The sequence below is a fragment of the Eubalaena glacialis genome, chromosome 10 (genome assembly GCF_028564815.1).
Source record: "Eubalaena glacialis isolate mEubGla1 chromosome 10, mEubGla1.1.hap2.+ XY, whole genome shotgun sequence".
Lineage (NCBI taxonomy): Eukaryota > Metazoa > Chordata > Mammalia > Artiodactyla > Balaenidae > Eubalaena > Eubalaena glacialis.
This window is the reverse complement of record NC_083725.1, coordinates 119,046,449-119,072,433: the sequence shown is the minus strand read 5'-3', so window position 1 is coordinate 119,072,433 and position 25,985 is coordinate 119,046,449. Positions and strand designations below refer to the sequence as shown.

The window sequence follows — 25,985 nt, the reverse complement described above, 5'->3', positions numbered from 1 at the left end:
ATCTTTCCCTCTGAGTCAACGGTCCGGGTGGACAGCCCTTTGCTGTCCGGCCCCACCCCCCCCCGTTCGTCCAATGTCTTACTGAAAGCCCTTCTGTTTCTGAATTCCTGCTAACACCCTCTGCAACCCTGGCAACTGGACAGGGCAGGTATTATTTCTGACTTGCAGATGGGGGCACTGGGGCTCAGAGAGGACAGGGGTTGCCTCTGCTCAAGGTCACAGAGGAGTGAGTGGCCAGGGCTAGAATCTGGGTCCCCAGGCCCCCATGCCTGTCCTCTCTCTCTCCTAGCCTTTGCAGGAACACACATTTGGAAAGTTCCAGAGATCCTCTGTCCGGAGTTCCCACACTGCTCAGGCCCCATGGCCCATCCCCAGTGCCCTGTTGAACTCTAGTCCTTGTTTCCATAGAGACAATAAGAAGAGAATCTTCTCTCTCTCTATCCCAAGCCAAGACAACGCGGCCGTGGCCACAGGCTATATTTGTCAGGGGGATACCAGTGGGATTTGGAGATTCGGCTCAGGAAACTGGCCACTTGCTCTGTAGAAATAGATACATAACAGAGCTCTCTGGTCATTCTGCCAGAGCCCGGGCGGGGCGGGGTAGGGGAGACTGAGCCAGGGAAAGTTCTTGCGGACCAGCTGGCCGTGAGGTTCAGATATGGCCGTGCAGAGTTTCTGCCACAAGTGCCCCTGTCTTGGTGGAATGATTCAGTAAGAAAAGATGGCTCTGTGTGTAATTCTGGTCCCCACCTGGAGAACCAGGAAGGGCCGTGAGTGGCTGACATTTACAGGAGCGCCAAAGCAGGAAGCCCCGACCACAGGATAAGGAGAGCTCCCTGGGGGGTGTGGCCCTCGGGGTTTGGAGAATCAAATGACGCGCAGAGATGAACTATGTTTGTCAAGGTTACTTACATCATGCAGTGGGTAGGCTGCCGAGTAAACGCCATTGGCCAGCAGGCTCGTGATGCCTTGAAAACAAAGGCAGAGAGAGGATTACGGACCAGGCCCGTCTCCGAGGGCTCCGTGTTCAATCAGAGCGGTCCCAGGGCTGTCTCAATCACCGAGAATTTTCTCAAAGCGAGCCACACCTGGTTGCACAGAGCCCGACCACCTTTCTGGGGTTTCCTCCCCGGGTTCGACTAGGAGATGATAAAAACATGCTCTATTGGCAGAATTAGGAAGACACAGAGGAAACCCCAAGAGGAAGTTACATCTGGGAGGAAGGAGGTACCCCCAAACCTGCGATTCACCAGCTACCCCCGCCTGCTGGAGGGCAAACCTGCAGGTGAGGAAGGGGGATTGGAAGTGGTTAGAAAAGCTGAATCATGAGAAAAATATGGATGGAAAAATTGATGGTGTCAGAAAACACACATACAATTTGGAATTAGATTTTAGGTTGATTGGAAAAGCCAAAGAGGAGGCCTGCGTGCCCCACGCGGGGGCAGAGCACTTACCATATTTACCACATTTTCGCCTTTTACTTAAAAGGGCAGAGTCCTTCTTTCTTCCCTCTCCTTGCCCTGTTTACACATCCGGCTATTAGTTACATGCAAAAGGGCCCGAAAGGGTCAAAGCTGCATTTGGGGGGCAAAGCACTCACGCTCACAGTCTAGCACTCCTGGGAGCAGGGGAACGGTGGCCGAGCCCCTTGTTTGCTGCCTGAAGCCTCGCGCTGGGAGCAGGATAAAAATAACCACACCTGCACCTCCTAGAATCCAGAGGTGTGGGCTTGGGCACCCAGCCCCAGAAGACAGCGTCGTGAGGGGGTAAGGCAGAGCCCGGCCACGCATGGGTCTGGGGCTTCCCAGAGATCTGATCTTGCTTTGCACACATCCTTGGGGGCCAGTACCGCCCGGGAGTTTCCACGAAGCCCTTTGCTGGTCACAGAACCCTCTGCCTGGATGAAGAGGCTTTCTAGGTGGTAAGGGGGTCAGATTTTTCAGTGGCCTGGCCGGCCCACTCTTGACTACCCTGCTGTGACACTGGTGGGAAAGGCACTCCCTGAAATCCACTTAAAAATAGACCATCTCCTCAGCTAGTGATCTGGAATGGTCAGGGCACCTAGGGACACTTAGAAATCCAAACCGGAGCCAGGTGGGAGCACGTGGCCAAAGCCCCATGAATGCAAAGTTCAGCTGCAGTAAAAAATGAACAAGGGGCCGGATTCAGGTTCACTGGCTTCTCACCGTCCCTAGAATGCTCTCAACACCGTGCTGCCACAGGGGCTCCCTCTATCCGGAAGCCTCACCCCTCCAGTGTCACCTCATCAGAAAGACCTCTGATCACTGGTTCTACACCCCCCATCACTGGTTCTACATCCCCCATCAGAAAGACCTCTGATCACTGGTTCTACATCCCCCATCACTACATCCCCCTCAACCTGCAAGATTATGTTCTGGTTTACCTGGTCATCTCTCCTCTGTTTTCGTCCTCCAGAATGGAAACTCCCTGAGGGTAGGGACCTTCCTGGCACAGAGGCTGGTGGGTGACTGAACCCATCAATGAATCTGGAGGTCAGGAGGGCTCTCAGACAAGGCCAGTGTGAAATGGGGTGCAGAGAAGGCCCCTCCATCTCTCTGCTTTGTCACCGGCACTGGGAACCAGTGCTGCCAGGGAACTGGCCAGAACACACAGCATGGCCCAGGGTGGGGATCAGCTCTAGCTGAGAAGCGCCAGACCCTAGACTCTCTGCAAACCTTCACAGCAACCACACGAGTCTCCACCAGAAGGGACCCTACAGGGACGCTAAAGGGAGACTTGAGTTCTGAGATGCGTCGCTGGGACTAGACCCACGCTTCTCCCCACCTCTGGTGGCCGGGGCCATGTTGCTCCATCGGGGACTGTTTTCCTGGCCTCCTCTCGACTCCTGAATGTCCGTCCCCCGCCATGACTTAGTACACGGGCTTAGAGATTTCAGGCCCAGAGGGCGGGCCCGTGCCTGACCACTGGCCACCCTGGGCAGCCTGTCTGACCCTGGAGGTGTCGTCCTCACCCCCCCGCATCCTGGGCCTGCCCCAGACTTCAGCTGAGAGCACCTGAGTCCTCTCCTGCTCTTGCCTTCCTTCCCTCCCAGGAAGCCAATAGGCAGGGCGTCTCTCCCGATACAGAGGCTCTTACTAGCCCTGCCCTGTGCCCTCGAACCACAGGCTCGGAGCTTCAGATGCTTCCAGAGCATGAAGGATTGTGCCGCGAGCTCCGCTCTCAGCGGGGCATAAAGCAGCTCAACAGGAAGGGGGGAAAGACTGGGAAAAGGCATCACTTTGCCCTGAAACGTTTTGCTTTAGCAAACTCAGCCTGCGGCGGTGGGCAAGGGACCTGCATGGCGGGGGGGGGGGGGTGGTTCCCTCTGCACGCTTTAATCGAGAAGGTTTTGCACCTGTGGTTGAGGTGTTCTGTAAACCGGTACCCTAGGAGCCCAGTGGGGACAGTTTTGTGGCAGGTTCTGCCTAAGGGCACATGTCGAGGGGCACCCCTTACAGCAAGGCCACGGCCCGGGGTGGGGCACCTTCTAGACTGTGTGCGTGTCTGGCTGCTGCATCAGGCTGCTGCCCCGGCTGGAACCCTAACTACCTCCCCCTGGACTGTAAAGGTCAAGAGAGGGTCAGCACCCCTTGGTCACCCTCCAGTTTCCAGCAGCCAGGATTTACCGCCTCTGCATTGAGAGGCTCCACAGGCCACCACAGATGCCTCAAGCCAGAGAGGAGGATCCTTCGGTGCTTAAAAGGGCTGTAAAACCGCCCCTCGGTCCCGGAACGGCCCTCCTGCCTGAGACTGTTACACCAGGCTTAAATCAAAACCCTCTAAAAAACCCCAGCCCGGCCACCGGCCTCCCACGGAGAAGATGGGGAGGCAAGATTACACAGCGAGATGAGTGCTGAGCTCAAGCCCCAAGCACGCCCTTACCCATGCTGTACTTGGCTTTGGTACACGTTGTTCTCTTCAGGATTTCGTAGACCTGTTGTGGAGACAAGGGGGGACCAGAGCTACTCCATCACGGGTCACCGGGAACGGAGGTGGTGACCGTTACCAGCGCCAGCCTCCTGCGCCCCCCAAGGATGGGGTCAGGACTTGCGTTCTTGGGGACAAGGTCACCTCGAAAGGCCCACACCGTGCTTGGGCTCAGGAGTACGGGCGTCCTGTGCACTCTGGTGGTGGGTTTCCACCCCTTTAGGCTGAGAGGTGAGTTGGAATTCAGAGGCGTGAGGACTCCGCTCATAGGACCACTCTCGGGTGTGGCCCTGAATGTTCTAGCAACCTGTGCCCCTTTTACGAACAAAACGTTTCACTTCGCCGCCTCAAGAGCCCTGGCTTGGGGGTCTGCCTGCCTGGGTCTGCGTCCTTGTAGCCGTGTGGTCTTGGGCTAACTACCTCGTGCCCTGTGCCTCAGTTTCCCCATCCGCAAAATGGGGTGAAAAGAATCAGCCCTGTGCCATAGACGCGTGGGTCAGAGCACTCTAACCCCCCGAGACCCCCTCGAGGTCCCACCCTCCAGTGCCCCCCAGGCCCTGGGCCATCTGACCTTCTCTCCTCCTCTCCGTCCGCCCAGCCCTGTCCCAGCAACCCGGCCTCCTGGCTGCACCCCCCTCACTTGCCAACCCTCTCCTGAGGTCACAGGGCCTTCACCCTGGCTGTTTCTTTTGCCAGAAGCGCTTCTTCCCCTGAGAGCTAAATGGCTACAGAGCCACCTTAACATACAGGTCCCCGAGCAGCCACCGCCCCTGTTGCTCTGCCTTCTAACTTTGCTCTTTCTCTTTTTTTTTTTTTGGCCGCCCCACTCGGCTTGAGGGATCTCAGTTCCCCGACCAGGGATGAACATGGGCCCTGGAGGTGAAAGCGCCCAGTCCTAACCACTGGACCACCAGGGAATTCCCCAACGCTGCTCTCTTGTCCCTGATTACTCCACCCCTGCCATGTGCCTGTTGCCTCCCTCACCTCCCGCCCATCTTGGGCAGACACCAGGTGCTCAGAAACTGACTGATGAATGAATGAATGAATGAATGACCCAGTTAGCTGGCTCTCTCCCTGGCACCTCTTGAATCTAATCGGTGGCCTCATCCTGACCTTGCTGATTCTCCCATAACCACCTCCTCCCTTCCACGTGCAGCCACAGCCCCCCTTCACGACCACCCCTGTGATCCCACATCCACCCCCCATCTTCCCTTCCACGACTGGCCACTGGCAGTGATCTTTCTAGGACCTTGCTCCACAACCATCTATGGCTCCCTAGTGCCTACAGGCTGAAAATCCAAGTCCTAAGACCAGCACCTCAGGTCCTTTCCCATTGTTCCTTGCTGATCCCGACTCCTACCCGCCTGCACACTGGGCTGCCCCGATATGCTAGGAGCACAGGGAAAGAGACAGGAGGGACTGCTATATCTTTGTCTAGAAGGACGTTGGGTCTCAAGACCACAGGGTCCAACTAACCAAGGGCAAAGTTTTGAGTCACCAAAGAGTTTCTCTGGAGCATTGGTGTTTTACAAACAGGCCTTCAGGGTCCCTGGGAGAGAGTGCCCCCCACCCCAGAGGTAATCGGAGTCATGGATCATTCAGCTAACACTTACTGGCTCGGACAGAATTGCCTTCTGTGACTTGGGGATCATGGTCTGAGCTCAATTTTAAAGTGGATTCTCCACGAGAGGGGGCCTAGAGCTTCCATTCACATATGCCCCCCAACCCCAGGCCACCACCCCGACAGCAAGAGTGAATTTACGGGGACTTCCCTGGCAGTCCAGAGGTTAGGACTCCGTACTTCCACTGCCAGGGGCCCGGGTTCGATCCCTGGTCGGGGAACTAAGATCCCTCAAGCCACATGGTGTGGCCAAAAAAATAAAATGAAATAAAACAATAAAGTAAAAAAAGAAAAGAAAAAAGAATGCATTTACGAATCTGCACCCTGCCCTGTGCTTCCAGGAGCATCCTGGTGGCTCCAGATAATGTAAAAACTGGGGTGCACATACGTATGGAAACACAGCACGTGCCTCAGTTCCCCCAGCTGGCCATTCCAATTCTCCCCCATCCCAAAATGACAGAGAAAAAGTGAAACCGTTCAGGTTCAACTGCGTCTGGTTCTCCCGAGGGGTCGGTGTCCAAGAGGGAGAACTTACCTCTCCTGGACCACATGTCAGCCCCGAGCTACACTGGCGGCTGACGTTTTTGCATAAACGAGTTCCTCATTGTTTATTATAATGAGATTTAATTGCTAATTTCATCAGTAACATGGTCAATAATAAAAACCACAGCAGCGGCTGTGTTCCTGGCGCTGCATCCAGGTTACCCTCGGTGTGGGCGCACGGCTGCCCTTTGAGCAGGACGCCACCTCGTCCCGTTTGCCAGTCGCTAGGCTGGGAAGGGACACAGGGTTGATGGGACCGGGCTCTGTCTGTCCAGGCAGTGGCCTGAGCCCACCACACCAAGGCGGCCTACACCACTCACTGTCCTGTGCCCGGGTGCCTGCCAGTCTCAGGACGTGGCTGTGAGGGGCAGTTATCTGCTCAAGGTCAAGCGGCCGCCTCCTCCCAGCCCTGCCCCTCTCCTCGCCAGGCTGTGCTTTCTGGGCCAGGAAGAGAGAGAAGCAGCAGCTTGGCTGCGAGGTTAATACTTGTTTAGATAGAAGTTGGGTCCTGAGCCGCGCACAGCCCAGCTTGGCTGGCGGACAACTTGGCGGCCGATGGATAAACATTAAACCAATACCTGGCGTAGGGCAGGGCGGCCTGGTCAGATTTCAAACCACAGTTTGCTCGTCTGGCAAAGCTCTGGAAATCTACCCAAACCCTCACCCCTTTGCCTACACCACCCCATCACTCCTGCCAGGCCTGCCGGCTCACAAACCTCCAGAGAGATAGGGACGTACTGATTCCACTAAGGGCAAGTGGCAAGGAGGCTGGAGAGGCGTGCTGGGAACTGCAAAGATGCGGGAACATTTTGAAATAACCCAGCGGGTCTGGAATCCCTCTGCTTCTTCCCTGCTGCCCCACCCTGGCCATCCCCTGGGCCCCTCGAAGCCCGCTGGTTTTTATTATTCTAATTATTTCTGTCACAGACAATTAGAGCCCCTTCCACCCAGAGGAGCTTGGCTGAAATGAAATTATCATCCCGTTTCCCCGGGGCCACCTTGCTGGGGAGCTATGGATTCCCACGAGTGAGCGATACTTACTATCGTGCTCCGGGTTTTGCTGTCGAAAAAGGAATCCTTGTCAGACAGGTCAAATCTGTTGAAATTTTGGGAACAAAAAGAGACACAGCTCACTGGAGTCAGCGCTGCCGGTTTCCGAGGCCTTGGGGGACCACGCTACCCCCATGAGCGGTGACCGTGAAATTGACGAAGCTCTGTCCGCACGCCGGGTGTGACCCGACCCTGGGCATTTGGAAGAGTCTATTCATCCCCTCACACCTCGGGGAGGCTGGGAGACCCCCGTGGGTGGGAAGTGACCCCAGGGGCAACTGAGGTCGGACCTCCCTCGCCAAGGATCCCTTTTCCTTCCAACGACACCCTCAGGGGCAGATTTTAGTCTCTGCTGCAGCACTCCTGGGGTGATCCCACCATCCGACACTTTACTATTTAAGGCAGTCTCCCTATAATTTCCAAATGGTTTCCGTCCGGAGGTCTTGGGCCACACAGAGATTTCCTAAGCCTTCCTGAGGGCAGAGGGATGCCTCTGGAACACATTACCGGATTCCCAACACACTCAGGGTAGAGCTGGGGAGGGCGACTCGGGGCTGGGGGTGGCCCAGAGCCTGGAGGTGAGCCAAGCTTGGCAAGGCAGGGGGTGCCAAGGGAGGTGGCCAGGGCCCTGGGGGTCATGGAAAGAGGGCGTCTCCCTCTAATGCGCGGGGGCCCGGGTCCTGGCGCTGGTGGGAGGAGTTGGGCCGGAGCCACTTCCTTCTCTCTTATGTCTTATCCCCAGGAGGATCGGGAAACAGCGAGTGAAGCATGTGGTCCTGGCCCTGTGACTAATGCGCTGGCCAGGGCGGAAGCCCCAGTTCTGAGCGGAGGCTCTTCATGTCCTGTGGGACCAGGGGTGTCCAGGAGCCTCCCATCCCCTAGAGCTCGTCATCCTAGCCCCACAGGATTCCCAGACTCCAAGCTTTCTATTTCCACCCCTGCCCTCGCTCCAGCTCTGCCCAGTGAGGCCCCACGGAGGTCTTGCAGCTGCCGCTGACCCAGGTGGCTACGCCTCATTGCCCCTCAGGAGCAGGGGAGGAGGGAAGGTTCCAGAATAGGTGCAGCCCTGCCAGGCAACCGCACTGGCTGCGAGTCTCTGGGGCCTCAGGACTCCAGCTGGGGCTGCTTTTCGGTTCTTGGCTCCCAGAGCTCGGCAGCCTTCAGGAGGTGCAGCTAACCAGACCCAACTCCTCGGGACACATCCCAAGAGGGACAGAGCAGGGCAGGGGGAGGGTACCCAGACCACTGCTTTGGGGCTTTAATCCCAGGCCCAGGCCTTCCCTCACATGGGCTCAAGCTAGTTTTCCCAAGTGTCACCCAGCAGGACAAGGCTTGTTGTCCCCTTAATTCCTCAGTTAATAATGACCTTGGAAATTATTTCCAGGGCCTCTTCTGTGCTCAAGAACCACAAGCTCTTATGCGAATATGCTCCAGGGGCTGAAATCTCCACTTCACTGGGGGATGGAGAACTCCCTCTGGCCTCAGAGGACCACGTCCAACACGGGGTAGAATCACCACACAGCGGGGGGGCCCTCGGGAAGGGGCAAGCGGGTGGGGGGGGTCCCCACTTACAGGTGCTGCTTCTCCCGGGAGAAGGGATAGGAGAGCCTCTTTGTGGTCTGGGGTCTGTGCTCCGCCACCTTGGGCTGGATGGGGTCCGTGATCTTCTGGAGCACAGAGTTTATCTTTTTCAGGAGGCCACGGGTCTCATTAATGTGATACAGCTGCGGGCGAGGCAGGGAAGGGGGACGCATGTCACCTGCTGAGCCATGACTCTGGGAATCTATTCTGAGACGGGCAGGGAACTAGCCCCCCGCCACAGAGACGACCCGGCCTGGGAACAGGGGGCGGGGATGGGCCACGATGCCCCCTCCACGCCCGCGTCTCTAGATGAGCCTGAAAGCTCAGAGTTTCGGGAGATCCCAGCCAAAAGGGCAATTCTAGTACATTCCAGAGAAGTCCCCCCAGCTTCACTTTTGTTTAAAAAGAGGTAATCCAGAGGATTCTGGCAGATTTGAGAAGCTGGGAGCTGACTTGCTCCCAAGAACAGCTTCATCCCCCCCTGCTTTCCTCCCCAGGGGCCAAAGTAAACGCCGCAGATGCCTTGCTAAGCTCCTCGGAGGCACTGACAGACTGCTTCCCAGCCCGAAGTTGTCAGAGATTAAGAAGAAAAACCCCAGCAAGCGAGGAAATGGAATTAAAGTGAGTCTGATAAATTAGCTGAAATACTGAAAGTACGAACGGTCAGAGCGGGAAGTTTCACTGTGTTTGTATCTGTGAGAAGTTCCCGGGCTCCTGTGGCATCTCTGGGGGAGGGGGTTATACTCTCCGCCCACAGGACACGGGAGCCCTCCTGCCCTCCTGGGAGCAGCTGACGCTCCCTTGGGCTTTCGTAACAGCTCGGACCCTCCCGATGACGCTTTCCTGCCGGGCATCCCTGAGACGACCCCTGTGGAGTAGGGACACCACTCACCTTCTTCGTCGGCATCTTCAGTTTCAAAAACTCAGCCTCTCTGCACAGCACGTTCCAGGGTGCGTGGATTTTTACAAATCCAACCCCGTGAATTTTCGTCTAGAAAGAGGGGAGAGGTCCTTGGTCAGCGTGGGCAGATGTTTGGGGCTGAAAACCATTTTCACCCTCGGGGGCAACTACCGTTTACTGGGCAGCTGCTTCTGCCTGTCACCTCATGGCTCCTCTGACGATGCTTTGAGGCACTGCTAGAATCCCCTCCTTCCAGATGATAGAAGAAAGCTGCGGGGCTGAGAGGGCTCCCCACCCCGGGTCCCACGGGAATGATCAACAGCCGGGAGGGTGCCTGGCGGGAGGTCCCGGATCCCACAACACCTGGGAAGTTCTCAGAGGGGTAGCCGAGGGGCCCCAGAGCAGCCTGAGCCACAGAAGACCTTCCACAACTGAGAGCCCAGGCCCTTCGACTGAATGGATGTTCTCGGTGTCCCCGGGGTGCCCAAGCAGAGATGAGGAGGTGATGGTAAGGATAGTCCCCTCTGGGCATCTCTGTGGGGTCAGGACACACCTCTGTCTGGACCCGGCCACCCCCCGGGTTCCCTGGGTCAGCACTGCCTTTATCCTAATGCGAGAGGACTTGAGGCAACCCTGCATTCGAGTCCAGCTCCCCTCCCCCACTAAGCTGCTGTGAACTTGGACAAGTCACTTCTGGTCCAGCGTGTCTGAATGACAGGACTGGGCAGCCGAGGGTCCCTGAGTGCTGCCCCACCAGGAACTGCACAAGCTAAGAGCTTCGAGAACTGACTCCAAAGCTCGATGGGAAAGGCAGGACCACTGCCCCTCTTCACAGAGGGGAACACTGAGGCTTGAGAGATTAAGTCACTGCCTAGATTCCTCAGAAAATTAAAACTAGAGCCACGATATGATCCATCCATCCCACCTCTGGGTAGTTATCCCAAGGAAATGACATCAGGATCTGCACCCCCATGTTCACTGCAGCATTACGACAGCCAAGATACAGAAACAACCTAAGTGTCCTTGGACGGATGAATAGATCAAGAAAGTGTGGTAGACATATACAGCGCAGTATTATTCACCCATAAAAAAGAAGGAAATCCTGCTATTTGTGACAACGTGGATGAACCTGGAGGACATTCTGCTACGTGAAATGAGTCAGAGAGACAAGCATTGCATGGTATCACTTATACGTAGAATTAAAAAAAATGCTGATTTCATAGAAACGGTGTAGAGTAGAACGGTGTTTGCCAGGGCCTGGGTGGGGGGATGGGGATGGGGAGATAGGTCAGAGGGTACCAGCTTTCAGTTATAAGATTAAGTTTTGAGGACCTAATGAACAGCAGCGTGACTCTAGTTACTAATATGGTATCGTATACTTGAAAGGTGTTGAGAGATCAAAGTGCTCTCAGCGCGCACACACACACACACACACACGAGTTAACTGTGGGAGGTGACGGGCGAGTTAATTACCTTGATCTGGGTAACCATTCCACGGTGTTTATGTGCATCCAGTCATCACAGTGTAGACTTTAAATATACACAATTATATTTGTCAATTACTCCTCAATAAGGTTGGGGGTGGAAAGTCGGGGCCTGGCATCTTGCAGCTGGCGGGTGTGGGAACCCGGGTTCACATGCAGGCCACACACACTCTTAATCGTGGGTGAGACCACACACATCCCAACAACTCTATTCTTCTGGTTTTCTCTGTTCCCCGTACATTTCGTGTTTAAGAGATTCCCTTTATTGAGCGAATAGCATCAACGCGGCGATAACACGTTTCCCCATCTAAGACGCAGGTAACACCAGCAGACTTCCCAATCACCCCGAGATAACTGGGGTGCCCCATTGCAACAAAAAGCAAAGAAACAGAATATTCCCCTCAGACAGAGCTGCCCTATGGCAGTGGGGTTCCTCAGTCCACCAGACGTCTCAAGAGGACCCCCAGGGGCTTGGAGCCCACGCTGGGCCCCCAGGTTGAGGTCCCACTTCACCTTTCCACAATTCCGGGGTTCCTGGCAGAAGGGAGCCAGGCCACGGCAGGGGGTGTGTGAGGCCGGCACGTGGGACTCAGTGTGGCGCTGACTCGGGTCTGCGCTGGGCTCTGAGCCCCAGGTCCCGTCACCAGCCTCAGTGTGTACACAGCTCATGGGATCACTGCAGGTTTTTGGCAAAAAGCAACGGAGTCAAAGTCACTTGGGACTGATTTTTAAGTAAAAATCCTCAGTGGTCCAAACACATTCGTCCAGCGCCAGCCTCGGCCCCCAGCGAGACGTGGGGCTCCTGGTCGTCCACGTGGAGAGCCACAGACGGCTCTGCCCGCACCCTGCCTGGGCAAGGGGACCCTCCCGGATGCCGAGCTCCACGTGGGGCTCCTTCCTCACCTCGAGAGAAGGACCACACCTGCTGGGAGAACTCCGGCTCATCTCTCTATCTCTGATGCAGAGGCCCCCATGCCCCCCATGACAAAAGAGCCAGCCTCTCCCTGGGGCCTCAGTGTCACCGCACAGGCCTTGTCTATGTGGCCCCAGCAGGCAGGCGAGTCCTGTCTGGAGCCTCCCAGCTCACTGGCCCTGCTGCCCACGTCGGGGCAGTGCAGATGCTCCATGTACCCACTGAACGAGCGGATGAAGTCCCCTAACAATGATGATGACGAGTGGGGGGAGGCTGAGACCCACCGGGCGCTCGCTACGTGCCAGGCCTTGCTTCAGGCATTTGTGCGCATTCACTCATTTAGCCTCACGATAGGCCCGTGAGGGTGACCCTGCCGCTGTCCTCACCTTGGAGCCGAGAGGTTCACACTCTGCAAGTTCACTGTGGGTGTCCAGGGCAGGCTGCAGCCAATGGCCACAGACTGGGCAGCTCTAACAACACAAATTCATTCCCTTCCATTTCTGGAGCCAGAAGTCTGTGATCAAGGTGTGGGTAGGGCCGCGCTCTCTCCAGAGGCTCCAGGGGAGGGGCCCTCTCGCCTTGCCCAGCCGCCGGGGACCCCACGCCTTCCTGGGCTTGTGGCCATATCACCCCAACCTCTGTGCCCATCTGCACGAGCCTTCTCCCCTGTGTGGCTCTGTGTTTCAAGTCTCCCTCTCTTTTCTCTTCCAAAGACACCTGTCATTGGATTTAGGGTCCACGTGAATCCAGGAAGATCTGGTGCAGAGATCAGTAACTTAACTTACATCTGCCAAGACCCTTCTTCCAAATAAGGTCACATTTGCAGGTTCCAGGAGGACAGCTTTTGGAGCTGCCACTTGGCCCACGATACTCGCCATGAAGCAGCAGGTCAGAGCCTCACAGGGCTTGGTGCAGGGAGCTTATCGAAGTGGCTGGAAGCTTTGAAGAAGCAGGTCCAGGAGCTGGGTCCTGAGGCTGCTTCAAGGACCAGGGTGCCCGGGCACAGGGACCAGATGCGCAAGGCTCGAGGTGTGCTGGCTGGCGTGGGGCCCACCTGCAGGGAGCCTGGAGCCTGACACCATGGCCCAGGGCTGGGGACTCAGCGCGCGGGCTTGGGAACGGACGCGTGGACTAGTGTTGGACCAGAGGAGGCAGCCCGGGGGCTCGGGCAAGGGGAACCCAGATCTTCCTGCTGCCCTCAAGGGGCAGGTCGGGTGGGCACCGGGGGAGGCCATGGATTGGGCGGCCTGGGTCCGAGTCCTGGCGGGCTGCTGTGTTGTCTCCAGCAAGTGACTCAACCTCTCTGAACCCCCTTTTGCTCAGCTGCAAATCTTTGCAGTACAAGGGTTGCTTCACAGCTGGGGGAGTCCCTGATGTTCCTAGCACTTCCATCCAGCCCCGTGGCTGGGGCTGGGGCTTCTCTCCGTGACCTTGAGGCTGGTGAGACCACGCCTGCGTGGACTCCTTTGGCCAAGAAGCTTGAAGCCGCCTCCCCAGCTCCAGGAAGCCCCGGGGGCACCATGAAATGACCGAGAAGTGACCACGGATGGCCCTGTGCGGCAGACCCCCTCTTTCCCGTTACAGCCCAAGTTTATTTCTGCGCGCACTGCTCAGCCACATGCAAAGACCCAAAATATATTCTTCCGAGTCCGTGAAGAGTTGTCTCGAAGGTGGTCAAGGACCAGTGCCCGGGCCGGCCTCCCTGGGAAAACACGCTCCGCTGTTTACGTGAGCAACGGGGTCCCTCCCAGGGAAATATCTGGCAGGATTGGGGAAAGGGGTCATGGGACCAGTTGGATAAGAACACATATGGGATGTTTTCAACCTTGGTGCCCGGCCTGACAGCAGCCCGGCCCCTCCAGGAAGAAATCGTGAGACCCCGGGTCCCCTCCCTGAGCCAGATGCCCCGGAGCCGTGGGTTCTGTCCTGGCTCTGGTCCCTCTGGTGTGGGGAGGTTGGAGGCCCCAGAACTGCCGGGGCCGCGCACCATGGCGTGGGCGTGGGGAGGGCCAGGCGTCAGGGTCCCGCAATGGCCTGCCACCAAATGCTGGACAAAATAAATAAATAAAATAAATGGCACGTCTTAAAGTTGCTGAAGACCTGAGAAGACCCAGAGGAGCAACCTAGAACATGCCATCCAAGGGGTTTCTACCGATGCAGACACTTGGGCTGGACGGGGGAGGGAGGTTTCTGCCCCAGGCCCGCCCCAGATAGGGAGTCTAACAGAAGACCCTCCCCCACGGAGCCAGACCCCCATGAGATGACACTTTCAGGTGACCCAGAAAGGGCTCCCTCCTCCAACCCTGGGGATTACAAGGAAGGCAGTCCTGGTGCTGAGCAGGAGAAGGAGGGGGTGAGGACCACGCCGAGAAGTCCTGGTCCCAAAGGCCACGCCCCAGTGGGTCTGGGCACCTCAGCCTGTGACCTTGGCTCAAGGTGGCTCTGTCTCTACTGCCCTCAGATGTGACGAATGCAAGTCTTTCTGGACAAGGGCATCTTCCTCCTGGGCTTGGGGAACCGCCCCCCCACCCCATCATGGGCTACATAAGGGTGGTGGCCAGTGGGCAAGGGCGCCAGGCCCACCAGGATGGAAGACAGCTGGAGGAGAACCAGCAGAAGTGACCCCCTCAGCCTTGGGATTCTGAGAGGATTATATGGATAATAAATCAGCTGTGCTCACCTTGTTTAAAGAAATAAACCTCAAGACAGAAAGGTTCTGCAAAGGACAGGAAACTATTAAAAAATGACACAGCCAACTTGGAAAAGAACCAAACAGAACTTGCAGAAATAAAAAAGTGTCATAATGAGAAGTGAAAATTCAACAGACACGTTTGAAGGTACTTGACCTCTCCAAGGAAAGGGAGACACATGGGCGTATAGCAGGGAGATGCCAGTAAGGAGATGCCGGTAAGGTATGCAACCCTCCACAACCCCCCTGCTCTCAGGAAGAAAAAACCAACCCTGATCTGTAGCTGCAGCATTTGCCAATTTCCACAGTGTACATACTCCCGCCATGCCCTATTTCAAGCTACCAAAGTGTTAACACCCGGCTGGCAGAATTCCTGATGAGCCAGAAAGAGCTGACTCTGGCACACCACAGGCCTAGAGACACAGGAGGATGTCAGAACTGCAGCCAGAATGACACAGATTTTAGCCCGACTACTTGGGACCTGGGCAGAGCTGCCCTTGGGGAGCTTTAAAGACATGACTTTTAAAAAGTGGCCAGAATTCACTTTATAGCAAGTATGCTTCCACAAAACCAAGACAGGCCCAAAGGAAGTCAGGTGGGGTGTGTAAAAGCCTCAGCACTTAAGACTCAAGAGACATAAAATCTTTAGGGCCAAAGAAATGAATGCGTAATGGTGGAATTGTGGAGAAATGAGAGCTTCAGGACTAGACCATGGCCCCTAACATCCCACTGTAGGAGAGGCTCATGGCAGAGGCACTAAGCCTGGGGATGGGAGTGGGGGGCTGAAGACCACATGGTTCAGGGCAAAGAGCATGACATTGGGAGCCAGGACCCAGGTTCAAGTGCTGGCCCTGTCCCTGTTGGCCCAGTGGCCTTGGTCTCCTTGCCCCGCCCCTCAGAGCCTCAATTCCTTCCCTCTGTAAAGGGATCTGATCCCTGTGCCACATGGCAGGTTAGGGCGCCCACACCAGGTGGGCTGGGGTTTGCTTCCAAACTGACAAGTCCCTGAGAATGTCTGTTGCGCCTTTGTCCTTATACATGCAGATGTCGGGATTAGACCTCAGGTTCCTCAAAGTCAAGGACCCCCACCCCAACGCCCAGCCTGCGAGGAGGGACCGCTCCTCTGTGCTCATCACCATGCTTATCCAAGCCCCAGAGCCGCCTCAGAAACCAGCTCATGCCTGCAAAACCTCAGCTGGAAACTGCAAGAAACACGTCCCCCTGCCTGTCCCATGACCACCCCTCCAGGAGGAAGGACGTGCCATCACCTCCATTCTACAGATGGGAAAACTGAGGTCCAGAGGGGGGGAAGCCACTTGCCTGAGGCTGCTCAGCCAGGAAGTGGCTGAGCAGGGTCTGGACCTGCACACGTGGCCCTCACAGGGGCCAGGTGGGGTCTGAGCCTCACTGGGAGCTCAGATATACTCACCACCTGACGGTGCATCCCAAAGTTTGGTGTGGAAGCAGCACCCATCCTCCCGCAGTCAGTTCCTCACTTGCTTTTCAAAAGCAGCATCCACAAAGATGGGAAACAGATGCCACGACGGCCCACACCAGCTTCGGGTAGGAACACGGAGAAACAACAGCCCACCAGCCCTGGGGTGAGGAGAGGAGCCCCGAAGAGCAGCATGAAAGCAAACTGATTTTACAGGGTTCGTGTGTCCGTGGCCTTAACAATTCTGCCAAAGCCGGGGTCAAGTTCAACTTCAGGGCAGTGCAGGCCTCGGTCATCCCCAGCACACAGCCGGCATTTTAGTGTGTGGCCTTCTTGGCAATGGCCAATGGACATAAATAATGTCCCAGCTTTGACGCTGGACTTGAAAAATGCTGATGGATTTCAGTTGCAAGGAAACATGTTGGCCACAAGCTGCTCTTGTCCGTTTACTGGGAACCCTGGACGCTGACCCCACTGCCGTGGGGGGGTGGGTGGGGTGGGAGGAGGGTCTCCTTGAGAAGGAAGGCCTGGGCCGCCTGTCTCCATGACCTTTTCCTCCCTCATTGCCTATCACGTGTGTTGTCCCAGGGGGTCTCTGACAGGACACCCCTCTTGGACCCTCATGTGTGAAACCGACTTTGGGGGCCGTCCTCTGGATCAGGTGCCAGACCCTAACTTGACACCCAGGGCCCCTCTCTCGCAGGGAAGCAGTGTTCACATTGGGTTCCCCTGAGCCTGCGGTGCCCGGGGGAGGGTGGGAGCAGAGGGGAGCCTATGGTTAGAGCCTGTTGGCCAGGCTCAACCTCTATCCATCCTATAATGAGGGTTATGAGCACGTTTCTTCCAGACCCATCACTTCCCTCTCCACGGTTCTTGGCCCAGTGTACCCAGTACGGGGGCCTCTGGCTGGGGCTACCTCTGGGGCACTGAATGGTGGATCAGGGGTTTGCGTGGATGTTGGGGGCCCCCTTCCCCGGGATGTTTCTGATGGCTCATGGGGAACAGACTTGCACGTGCCTCACACCTCCACGTATGGTCCAGGGTCGGCCGCTTCATATGCCCTGGGAGCAGGTTAGAAGCGCAGTGTAGGGCCCATGCAGACCTGCTGAGTCAGAGCCTGCATCTTGGCAGGACCCCACAGGGTTCCCGTGCACATCCCGGGCCCTGCACCGAGGCAGCCAGGCCAAGGCTTTGTCCCCCCCAGACCACGTGCCCTGCTCTGCCCTCCAGCCACGAGCCATGCCTCCCCCACCCACTGCCGTACCTCTAGGGGTCCTGCATGAGCCACCCCACTCCTGGGATAACATCCCTGTGCAGAGTCTCAGCTCTGTAGCGCAGTGAATGGTACGCCACAAAAGAGATGTCCACATCCTAACTCCCCGTATCTGTGAATGGGACCTTATTTGGAAATGGGGTCTTCGCAGATATAATCAAGTTAAGATAAGGTTACACTGGATTAGGATGGGCCTTAAGCAGAATGACTGGTGTCCTTATGAGAAGAGGAGAGACATACAGAGGAGGAGGCCACGTGAAGACGAGGCACAGGTTGGAGGGATGCGGCCACAAGCCCAGGAACACCCGGAGCCCCCAGAAGCTGGAAGAGGCGAGAGGAATGCTCCCCTAGAGCCTTGGGAGGGAGCACGGCCCTGCTGACACCTTGACTTTGGACTTCTGGCCTCCAGAACTGGGAGGGAATCAACTTGTGTTGTTTTAAGCACCCCCCCAAGTTTGTGGTCATTGGTTCCGGCAGCCCCAGGACACTCACTGTTCCGTGTCCCTAAGAACCACCCCCCACTGTGCCCTCAGCCAGGCCGGTCTTCCACTGGTCATCACGGGATGTCTTCACAACAATAATCCTCCTGAATCAGGAGAAAGGCTCGCACGGCACACAGGGGCCCCATCCGTGTGGGGCTCGTGGCCCACGCTGCCCAGGAGCGGCTCAGTCTCACACACCCGCTGGCCGCTGGGGGAGCAAAGGCAGGTCACACACCTCTGTGCTGCTGGTGACCTCCATGTGCTGCCTGGTCACAGCCGGGCTAGCAGAGAGTTGAGGAGGGGTTACCAGGTGCTCAGGAGGCCTTATTTATCTGCCCCCCCCCCATTTCTCTCGCTCTCACTTTCCTTTTGCCCTCCACACCCACCCCTCCACCCCCATCCAGCCTTTAAAGCAGGCTCTCAATGTTGGCTCCCCGGGGATATTGGCGATGTCTGGGGACATTTTTGGTTGCATTTAGGGATGCTGCAAAATACTGAATGCCAGCAGTGCCGAGGCTGAGAAATCCCGCTTTAAAGCAACGATTCTTCGTCTTTTGGGCGTCATTGTTTGAGTATCTGATGGATTCCACGGATTTTTTTCTCCCCAGGAAAGTGCACATAAGTCCCTGAATTTTGCTTCGAAGTGGGTAAGACTGTGCGATTGGGCTCTCTCTCTGAGGCTATCTTGTTCCCCAAACTGCAAACCCTTTCACTCCTTGTAATCAGAGCACACCCCGGGAATGAGTCATGAGCCGGGCATCTCTCTGCTAATCTCACTGGCAGGGGACCGTATACACCCCGCAGACTGCACGCGCCCGGCCGGCCAGCCCCTGAATAGATTCTGGTCTCAGGTGAGCAGGTGAAAGCAACAGGCTGCAGCAAATGAAGGTCCTTTCAGCAGCCTCGGGGCCTAGTTCACCTCAGAGGGAAGCCCGGGATTGCAGGGGCCCATGGGAAACTCGGTTATGATCTGAAAGACTACAGCAGGAAGATGGTCACACTCAACTCCAGCTGCTTTGAAACCTTGAACTGTCTAGTTTATGCCACAGTAATATTTTCATTAAAAAAAAACCCAATCTGCATGAAGAACCTAGGGGCAAGACGGGAATAAAGACACAGACCTGCTAGAGAATGGACTTGAGGATATGGGGAGGGGGAAGGGTAAGCTGTGACAAAGTGAGAGAGTGGCATGGACATATATACACTACCAAACGTAAAATAGATAGCTAGTGGGAAGCAGCCGCATAGCACAGGGAGATCAGCTCAGTGCTTTGTGACCACCTAGGGGGGTGGGATAGGGAGGGTGGGAGGGAGGGAGACGCAAGAGGGAAGAGATATGGGAACATATGTATATGTATAACTGATTCACTTTGTTATAAAGCAGAAACTAACACACCATTGTAAAGCAATTCTACTCCAATAAAGATGTTAAAAAAAAAAAAAAAAAAAGACCCAATTTGAAAAACTGAAACCATTTCCTCTAAGATCAGGAACAAGACAAGGTTGCCCAATCTCACCACTATTATTCAACATAGTTTTGGAAGTTTTAGCCACAGCAATCAGAGAAGAAAAAGAAATAAAAGGAATCCAAATCAGAGAAGAAGAAGTAAAAGTGTCACTGTTTGCAGATGACATGATACTATACATAGAGAACCCTAAAGGTGCTACCAGAAAACTACTAGAGCTAATCAATGAATTTGGTAGAGTAGTAGGATACAAAATTAATGCACAGAAATCTCTTGCATTCCTATACACTAATGATGAAAAATCTGAAAGAGAAATTAAGGAAACACTCCCATTTACCATTGTAACAAAAAGAATAAAATACCTAGGAATAAACCTACCTAAGGAGACAAAAGACCTGTGTGCAGAAAACTGTAAGACACTGATGAAAGAAATTAAAGATGATACAAACAGATGGAGAGGTATACTATGTTCTTGGATTGGAAGAATCAACATTGTGAAAAGGACTATACTACCCAAAGCAATCTACAGATTCAATGCAATCCCTATCAAACTACCAATGGCATTTTTCACAGAACTAGAACAAAAAATTGCACAATTTGTATGGAAACACAAAGACCCTGAATAGCCAAAGCAATCTTGAGAAAGAAAAACGGAGCTGGAGGAATCAGGCTCCCAGACTTCAGACTATACTACAAAGCTACAGTAATCAGGACAGTATGGTACTGGCACAAAAACAGAAATATAGATCAATGGAATAGGACAGAAAGCCCAGAGATAAACCCACACACATATGGTCACCTTACCTTTGATAAAGGAGGCAAGAGTATACAATGGAGAAAAGACAGCCTCTTCAATAAGTAGTGCTGGGAAAACTGCACAGCTACATGTAAAAGAATGAAATTAGAACACTTCCTAACACCGTACACAAAAATAAACTCAAAATAGACTAAAGACCTAAATGTAAGGCCAGACACTATGAAACTCTTAGAGGAAAACAGGCAGAACACTCTGACATAAATCACAACAAGATCCTTTTTGACCCACTTCCTAGAGAAATGGAAATAAAACCAAAAATAAACAAATGGGACCTAATGAAACTTAAAAGCTTTTGCACAGCAAAGGAAACCATAAAAAAGACAAAAAGACAACCCTCAGAATGGGAGAAAATATCTGCAAACGAAGCAACTGACAAAGGATTAATCTCCAAAATATACAAGCAGCTCATGCAGCTCAATATCAAAAAAACAAACAATCCAATCCAAAAATGGGCAGAAGACCTAAATAGACATTTCTCCAAAGAAGATCAGTTCGCCAACAGTTCGCCAACAAACACATGAAAGGATGCTCAACATCATTAATCATTAGAGAAATGCAAATCAAAACTACCTCACACCGGTCAGAATGGCCATCATCAAAAAGTTTACAAACAATAAATGCTGGAGAGGGTGTGGAGAAAAGGGAACCCTCTTGCACTGTTCGTGGGAATGTAAATTGATACAGCCACTATGGAGAACAGTATGGAGGTTCCTTAAAAAACTAAAAATAGAACTACCATATGACCCAGCAATCCCACTACTGGGCATATACCCTGAGAAAACCATAATTCAAAAAGAGTCACGTACCACAGTGTTCATTACAGCACTATTTACAATAACCAGGACATGGAAGCGACCCAAGTGTCCATTGACAGTTGAATGGATAAGAAAGATATGGCACATATATACAATGGAATATTACTCAGCCATAAAAAGAAACAAAATTGAGTTATTTGTAGTGAGGTGGATGGACCTACAGTCTGTCATACAGAGTGAAGTAAGTCAGAAAGAGAAAAACAAATACCATATGCTAACACATATATATGGAATCTAAAAAAAAAAAAAAAAAAAAGGTTCTAATGAACCTAAGGGCAGGACAGGAATAAAGACACAGATGTAGAGAATGGACTTGAGGACACGGGGCGGGGGAAGGGTAAGCTGGGACAAAGTGAGAGAGTAGCATTGACATATATACACTACCAAATGTAAAATGGATAGCTAGTGGGAAGCAGCTGCATAGCACAGGGAGATCAGCTCCGTGCTTTGTGACCACCTAGAGGGGTGGGATAGGGAGGATGGGAGGGAGACGCAAGAGGGAGGAGATATGGGGATATATGTATATGTATAGCTGATTCACTTTGTTATACAGCAGAAACTAACACAACACTGTAAAGCAATTATACTCCAATAAAGATGTTAAAAAAAAAAAAAAGACCCAATCAACTGCTGGAAAAGCTTTTTAAGCTCTAGAGCTAAATTATCAATGAAATTTTGGGTCACTGTGATCTTGTGATTTGTAATAAGAAATAGATTTTCAGTCTTTGTCCCCCGGTCCTGGCACAGAGTTCCTAAAACTCTAGGAATTTCCTAAGTGGGGAGAGCAATAACGGTGTCTCTTGTTAGGTGAATGAGGTGACTTTTTGGAAAGAACCTCCTTTCCAAAGGATGGGGGCTGGTTGCCAGGGGAACCAACCACGTAGTTAAAGGGTTGGAACTTCTGGTCCCTCCCCGGATGTCTGGGCAGGTGAGAAGGGCTGCAGGTTGAATCAATCGCCAATGGCCAGTGATCTAATCAATCGTGCCTGTGTAATGAATCCTCTATAAAAACTCAAAAGGACAGGGTCTGGAGAGCCTCTGGGTTGGTGAACACGTGCAGATTTGGGGAGAATGGTGCTCAGAAAGCATGGGAGCTCCACGCCCTTCCCTCACACCTTGCCCTGTGCATCTCTTCCATCTGGCTGTTCCTGAGTTATTTCCTTTTATAATAAACCAGTGATCTAGTAAGTAACATGCTTCTCTGAGTTCTGTGTGTTGCTCTAGCAAATTAATAGAACCCAAAGTCCTTAGAACCTCTGAACTGTAGCCAGTGGGTCAGAGCACAGGTGACAACTTGGGCTTGCAAATGACGGCTGGTGGGGGGTGGGTGGCCTTGTAGAGCCCTTAACCTGGGGGTCTGACGCTACCTCCAGATGGGTGGTGTCCAAATTGAGTTAAGTTGTAGGACACCCAGCTGGTGTCGGAGAAGTGCTGGGTGGTGTGGGGAAAACAACCCGTATGTGTTGGAATTGGGTGCAGAATCCTCATCACTTATTGGGACAATTCAATCTTTTTTGGGGGCCGTAATCAATGTCTTTATGTTTGCTATTTATTTCAAAGTCATGGAGTTTTTTTTTTTTTTTTTTTAGTCATGGAGTTTTTAAAAAGATATGTGTGGTGTAGTATTCAATTGGACTTGGAAAGGTTCTTTCCTCTCTCCTTCGTGAGCACGGCCATTCCATTTCCATATGAGCAAAAATATATGATTGGATATTCACATCAACCAATGAGAATTCCCCGACTGCCAGACTCTGAGTTAAGTACTTTATGACAATCCAGTGACATAAACACGATTGTTATCTCTGTTTGACAGATGGGGAAGCTTAATAAGTCTTGCAAAGGACAGGTCTGGGATCTGGCCCGGAGAGGGAGAGTGAATTACCAGACCCAGGGGGCGGGGATGTCCTTTCAAACATGAGATTTCAGAGCTGTAGTCAGGAAAGTGAGAGAGGGTAAATCTCTCGGTGAACAAAAAGGCACGCGTAACACTGTGCCCAAGATCACAGCTCCCAGGAGAGGCCTCTGCCACCAGCCTCCCTCCAGCCTCCCCTGCCTCCAACGGAGGCCATTTGTTCCTCCAGTTATAAAGGACACTCTGAAGTCAAGCCTGTATCGTAGCAGTATTGTTTCGACAAAAGGCCGTGGGGCTGGCCGGGTGGGACTGGGAAAAGTCAGCGTGAATGACTGTTCTCTCTCCCGAGCGGCCTCAGCTCAGGTCTAAGACAAAGTGAGACAGAAACCTCCAAAGGACCAGCACAGGCCTGTCTGCAGCTGCGGCCCTCAAAGTCAGGGAGACAGGCTCTCTGCCACCCGGTCAGGATCCAACCTTTGCTTCCTGATCATCAAAGCGTTTTAAGGCCCCTCGTGCCCTCGCAACTCCAGTGGGAACCAACCCTACAGCCAGAACTCACCAACACCTGCCGGCAGCCAAAGCCTCACCCAGAGGGGTGGTCCCCGTTGAGAGCAAGATGCCTCTACCACCAACCAGGTCAAGGTAGAATGAGGCCCGCTGAGCATATTTGGTTGCTTTCAGGGGAAGTAACATCATATTGTGAAACAGCGTTCACACCGGCTCCGCTACTGTAGCTTTCTAGTCTAGGTACCCCCAAAAGTCTCCTCACCACCAGACCCAAGGCATTCACTATTTAAGGACGCGGTGGTTCTCACTGATGAAAATAGCCAACTAAGACCAACTTCTACTTTAAACATTCACGATGGACTCATGGGTCCCTAAGTCAACCTGCTGACTACTTTTTCTGCTCCTAACGTGTTGTAGAGACTTTGGCTGATTCTTGGTTAATCTGCACAGCGACAGCTCCTGCGGGCTAGAGGTCTGACCCCCGCTGTTCATGGAAGAAATGCTCCCCACCCCACCGTGCACAGAGACGTTAAGGAGTTGTCAGGGGAGCATCAGCAAACCCGCTGAGAAGTTGAGGGGGCCGCCCCGCTGTCCCCAGGGCCGCCAAGGTCAACTCTCCGTGCACCGCCATGCCTTCTGCCAGCCGGCCAGGCGGCCGACCTTTTGCTCTCCCCAGAAAGCTTCCCTTAGAAAGACTCTCAGGCTTTGCCAAGGAGAGAAGCTCTGGAAACCAGTGTTACGGTCACAGATTTCAGTGCGCCGGGGGCCCCCGGGGATCAGCCAGGCCAACCTCCCCCTTTGACAGATTGAGAAACCGAGGCCCGAGAAGCCAAGGTCAAGCGCCAGGGAGACTCCTAGGAGACCTTCGTCCTCCGCCCGTGAAACGGTCATCTGCCCATCTTCCCAGGGGAGGAACTGACCAGAGCAGGAAATGCCTTGACCCCGGAGGTCATGGCCGAGAAGGCCAGCCCCTCCCCGGGGCAGATGTGGGGAGGGCGTTGGTTTGGGCTCCCTACATTCAAGTAGAAGGGCGCTGGCCTTGGCCCTTTTCTCAGAACAGGTGACGGTAGAAGGACCTTCCCGCCCGCCCGGCCGCCCGCCCGGGAGGAGGGGATAGTTACGTCCTCGTCCCGCTCCAGTTCCAGGCCGGCCTCCGCCAGGTTGCCCTCGTACTCCTCCCGGCGGAAGCGCTTGTCATCCTCGTGGTAGTCCAGCGGGGGCTCGGGCTCGCCCGCACCCACGGGGCCCGCCTTCCCGGGCAGGGGCCGGTCCTGCCGGGCACTGCGGGCGGCCAGGCCGGCGTCGCTGTGCTGGACCCTCCTGGCCAGGGTCCTGCTGCCCGAGGCCCTCTTGTGATGGTACACCAGGACGTAGTCCGCCTTGCGTGTGCCGTCCCTGAAGTACAGGCCATACTTGCACTCGGCGTCGGGGTCCACGGACAAGGAATTCAGCAGCTGCGGGGCGAGAAGAAGAAAGCCACTCGCCGTCAAGGGCTCAGGGATGGGCCTTCGGAGGGGAGCGCGTCTCCAAGACAACTGGCCACCCACTTGCCCCCCCCCACTCTTTCCATTCATGCCTTCTGATCACTAGGGGCCCAGACAGCTGAGAACGCTGCAGAAGGCCCTGCCTTCAAGGAGCTGACATTCCAGACACGTCGCTGCTCATGGCACTTGAAGATGCCAGGCTGGATGCTCACACGCAAAGGCCTCCCGCCTCTCCCCAGCGAGCTCAGGTTGCCTGGGAGGGACCAGGCGGCTGGAATGGGATGTGAAATCTGCACGGCCAACCCCCCGGGGGGTGCTCTTTGCACAGGCCCACAGAGCAGAGCTGAGCTCAGGTTCAGCACATCGCGACCTCTGATGGCCAGCAGGCATGACAACGTCATGTCAAGGTGGCTGCGGGACCGTACCGGCCCTCGCCTGGCCCGGCTCTGCCACTGATTAGCTGTGTGGTCGGGGCCAGGCAACCACTGTGTTAGTCTGGACTCTCCCAAGTCAACTCCCAGACCGCGAGTCGAGTATTCAGCAGTTTGTCTGGGGAGGGTGGTCTCAGGGGCCAGAGCGAGGTGGGGGAGGGAGGGCGGTGGCCGGTAGTGGCGGGGTTCAGGGTGGGTCGCTGCACATACAGTTCTGCCTCGGTTTCCTTATCTGCTTGAAGGACTCCAGGGGGCCAAGGAGACGGGAGCCCGCCTGGGGTGGAGGATTCAAAGTCCAGGTGCCACAGTTCATGGCTTCTGCTAAAGCCACACCCGGATCTCTAGCATCCCCGTGGGATTCGGCTGGTTATTGAGGGTATTAGGTTCTGCTGCAAGCTGGTCTTCGGAAATAACAGAAAATAAATAAAATCATGCTGGGAAGAGGTCACACGAGCAACTCTGCACCATTCAGAGTCTTCGGAGCTGCACCAGAGCTAAGGAGCCAGGCCCACACCCAGGCGGGCGGCTGGTGCTGGGAGAGCCGGGGGCCTGGGTGGGAGGAGGGAGGCCCAGCCCCCACCAGCCCAGGATAGAGACCATGGGCCACCCCAGCGTCTTTGGTGGGTCATGTTGCAGGAGAGGCGGGAAAGAGTTGTTTATCTCAATTTGTCAGGGGAAACTGAGGCCCGGTGG

General features: G+C 54.5%; 1 protein-coding gene across 1 annotated transcript in view; it reads right to left on the bottom strand.

Annotated features, from left to right (window-relative positions):
- The window catches only part of ANO1 (anoctamin 1), a 163,760-nt gene that overhangs the window by 58,152 nt on the left and 79,623 nt on the right, over positions 1 to 25,985 (bottom strand). Inside the window, exons 3-9 of the mRNA XM_061202221.1 lie at positions 24,499 to 24,831; positions 9,636 to 9,734; positions 8,735 to 8,886; positions 7,154 to 7,208; positions 3,904 to 3,955; positions 1,455 to 1,520; positions 913 to 968 (exon numbers count right to left, since the gene is read on the bottom strand). Of these exons, the coding sequence (XP_061058204.1) occupies positions 913 to 968; positions 1,455 to 1,520; positions 3,904 to 3,955; positions 7,154 to 7,208; positions 8,735 to 8,886; positions 9,636 to 9,734; positions 24,499 to 24,831 (813 nt within the window). The remainder of the gene's footprint in view (positions 1 to 912; positions 969 to 1,454; positions 1,521 to 3,903; positions 3,956 to 7,153; positions 7,209 to 8,734; positions 8,887 to 9,635; positions 9,735 to 24,498; positions 24,832 to 25,985) is intronic.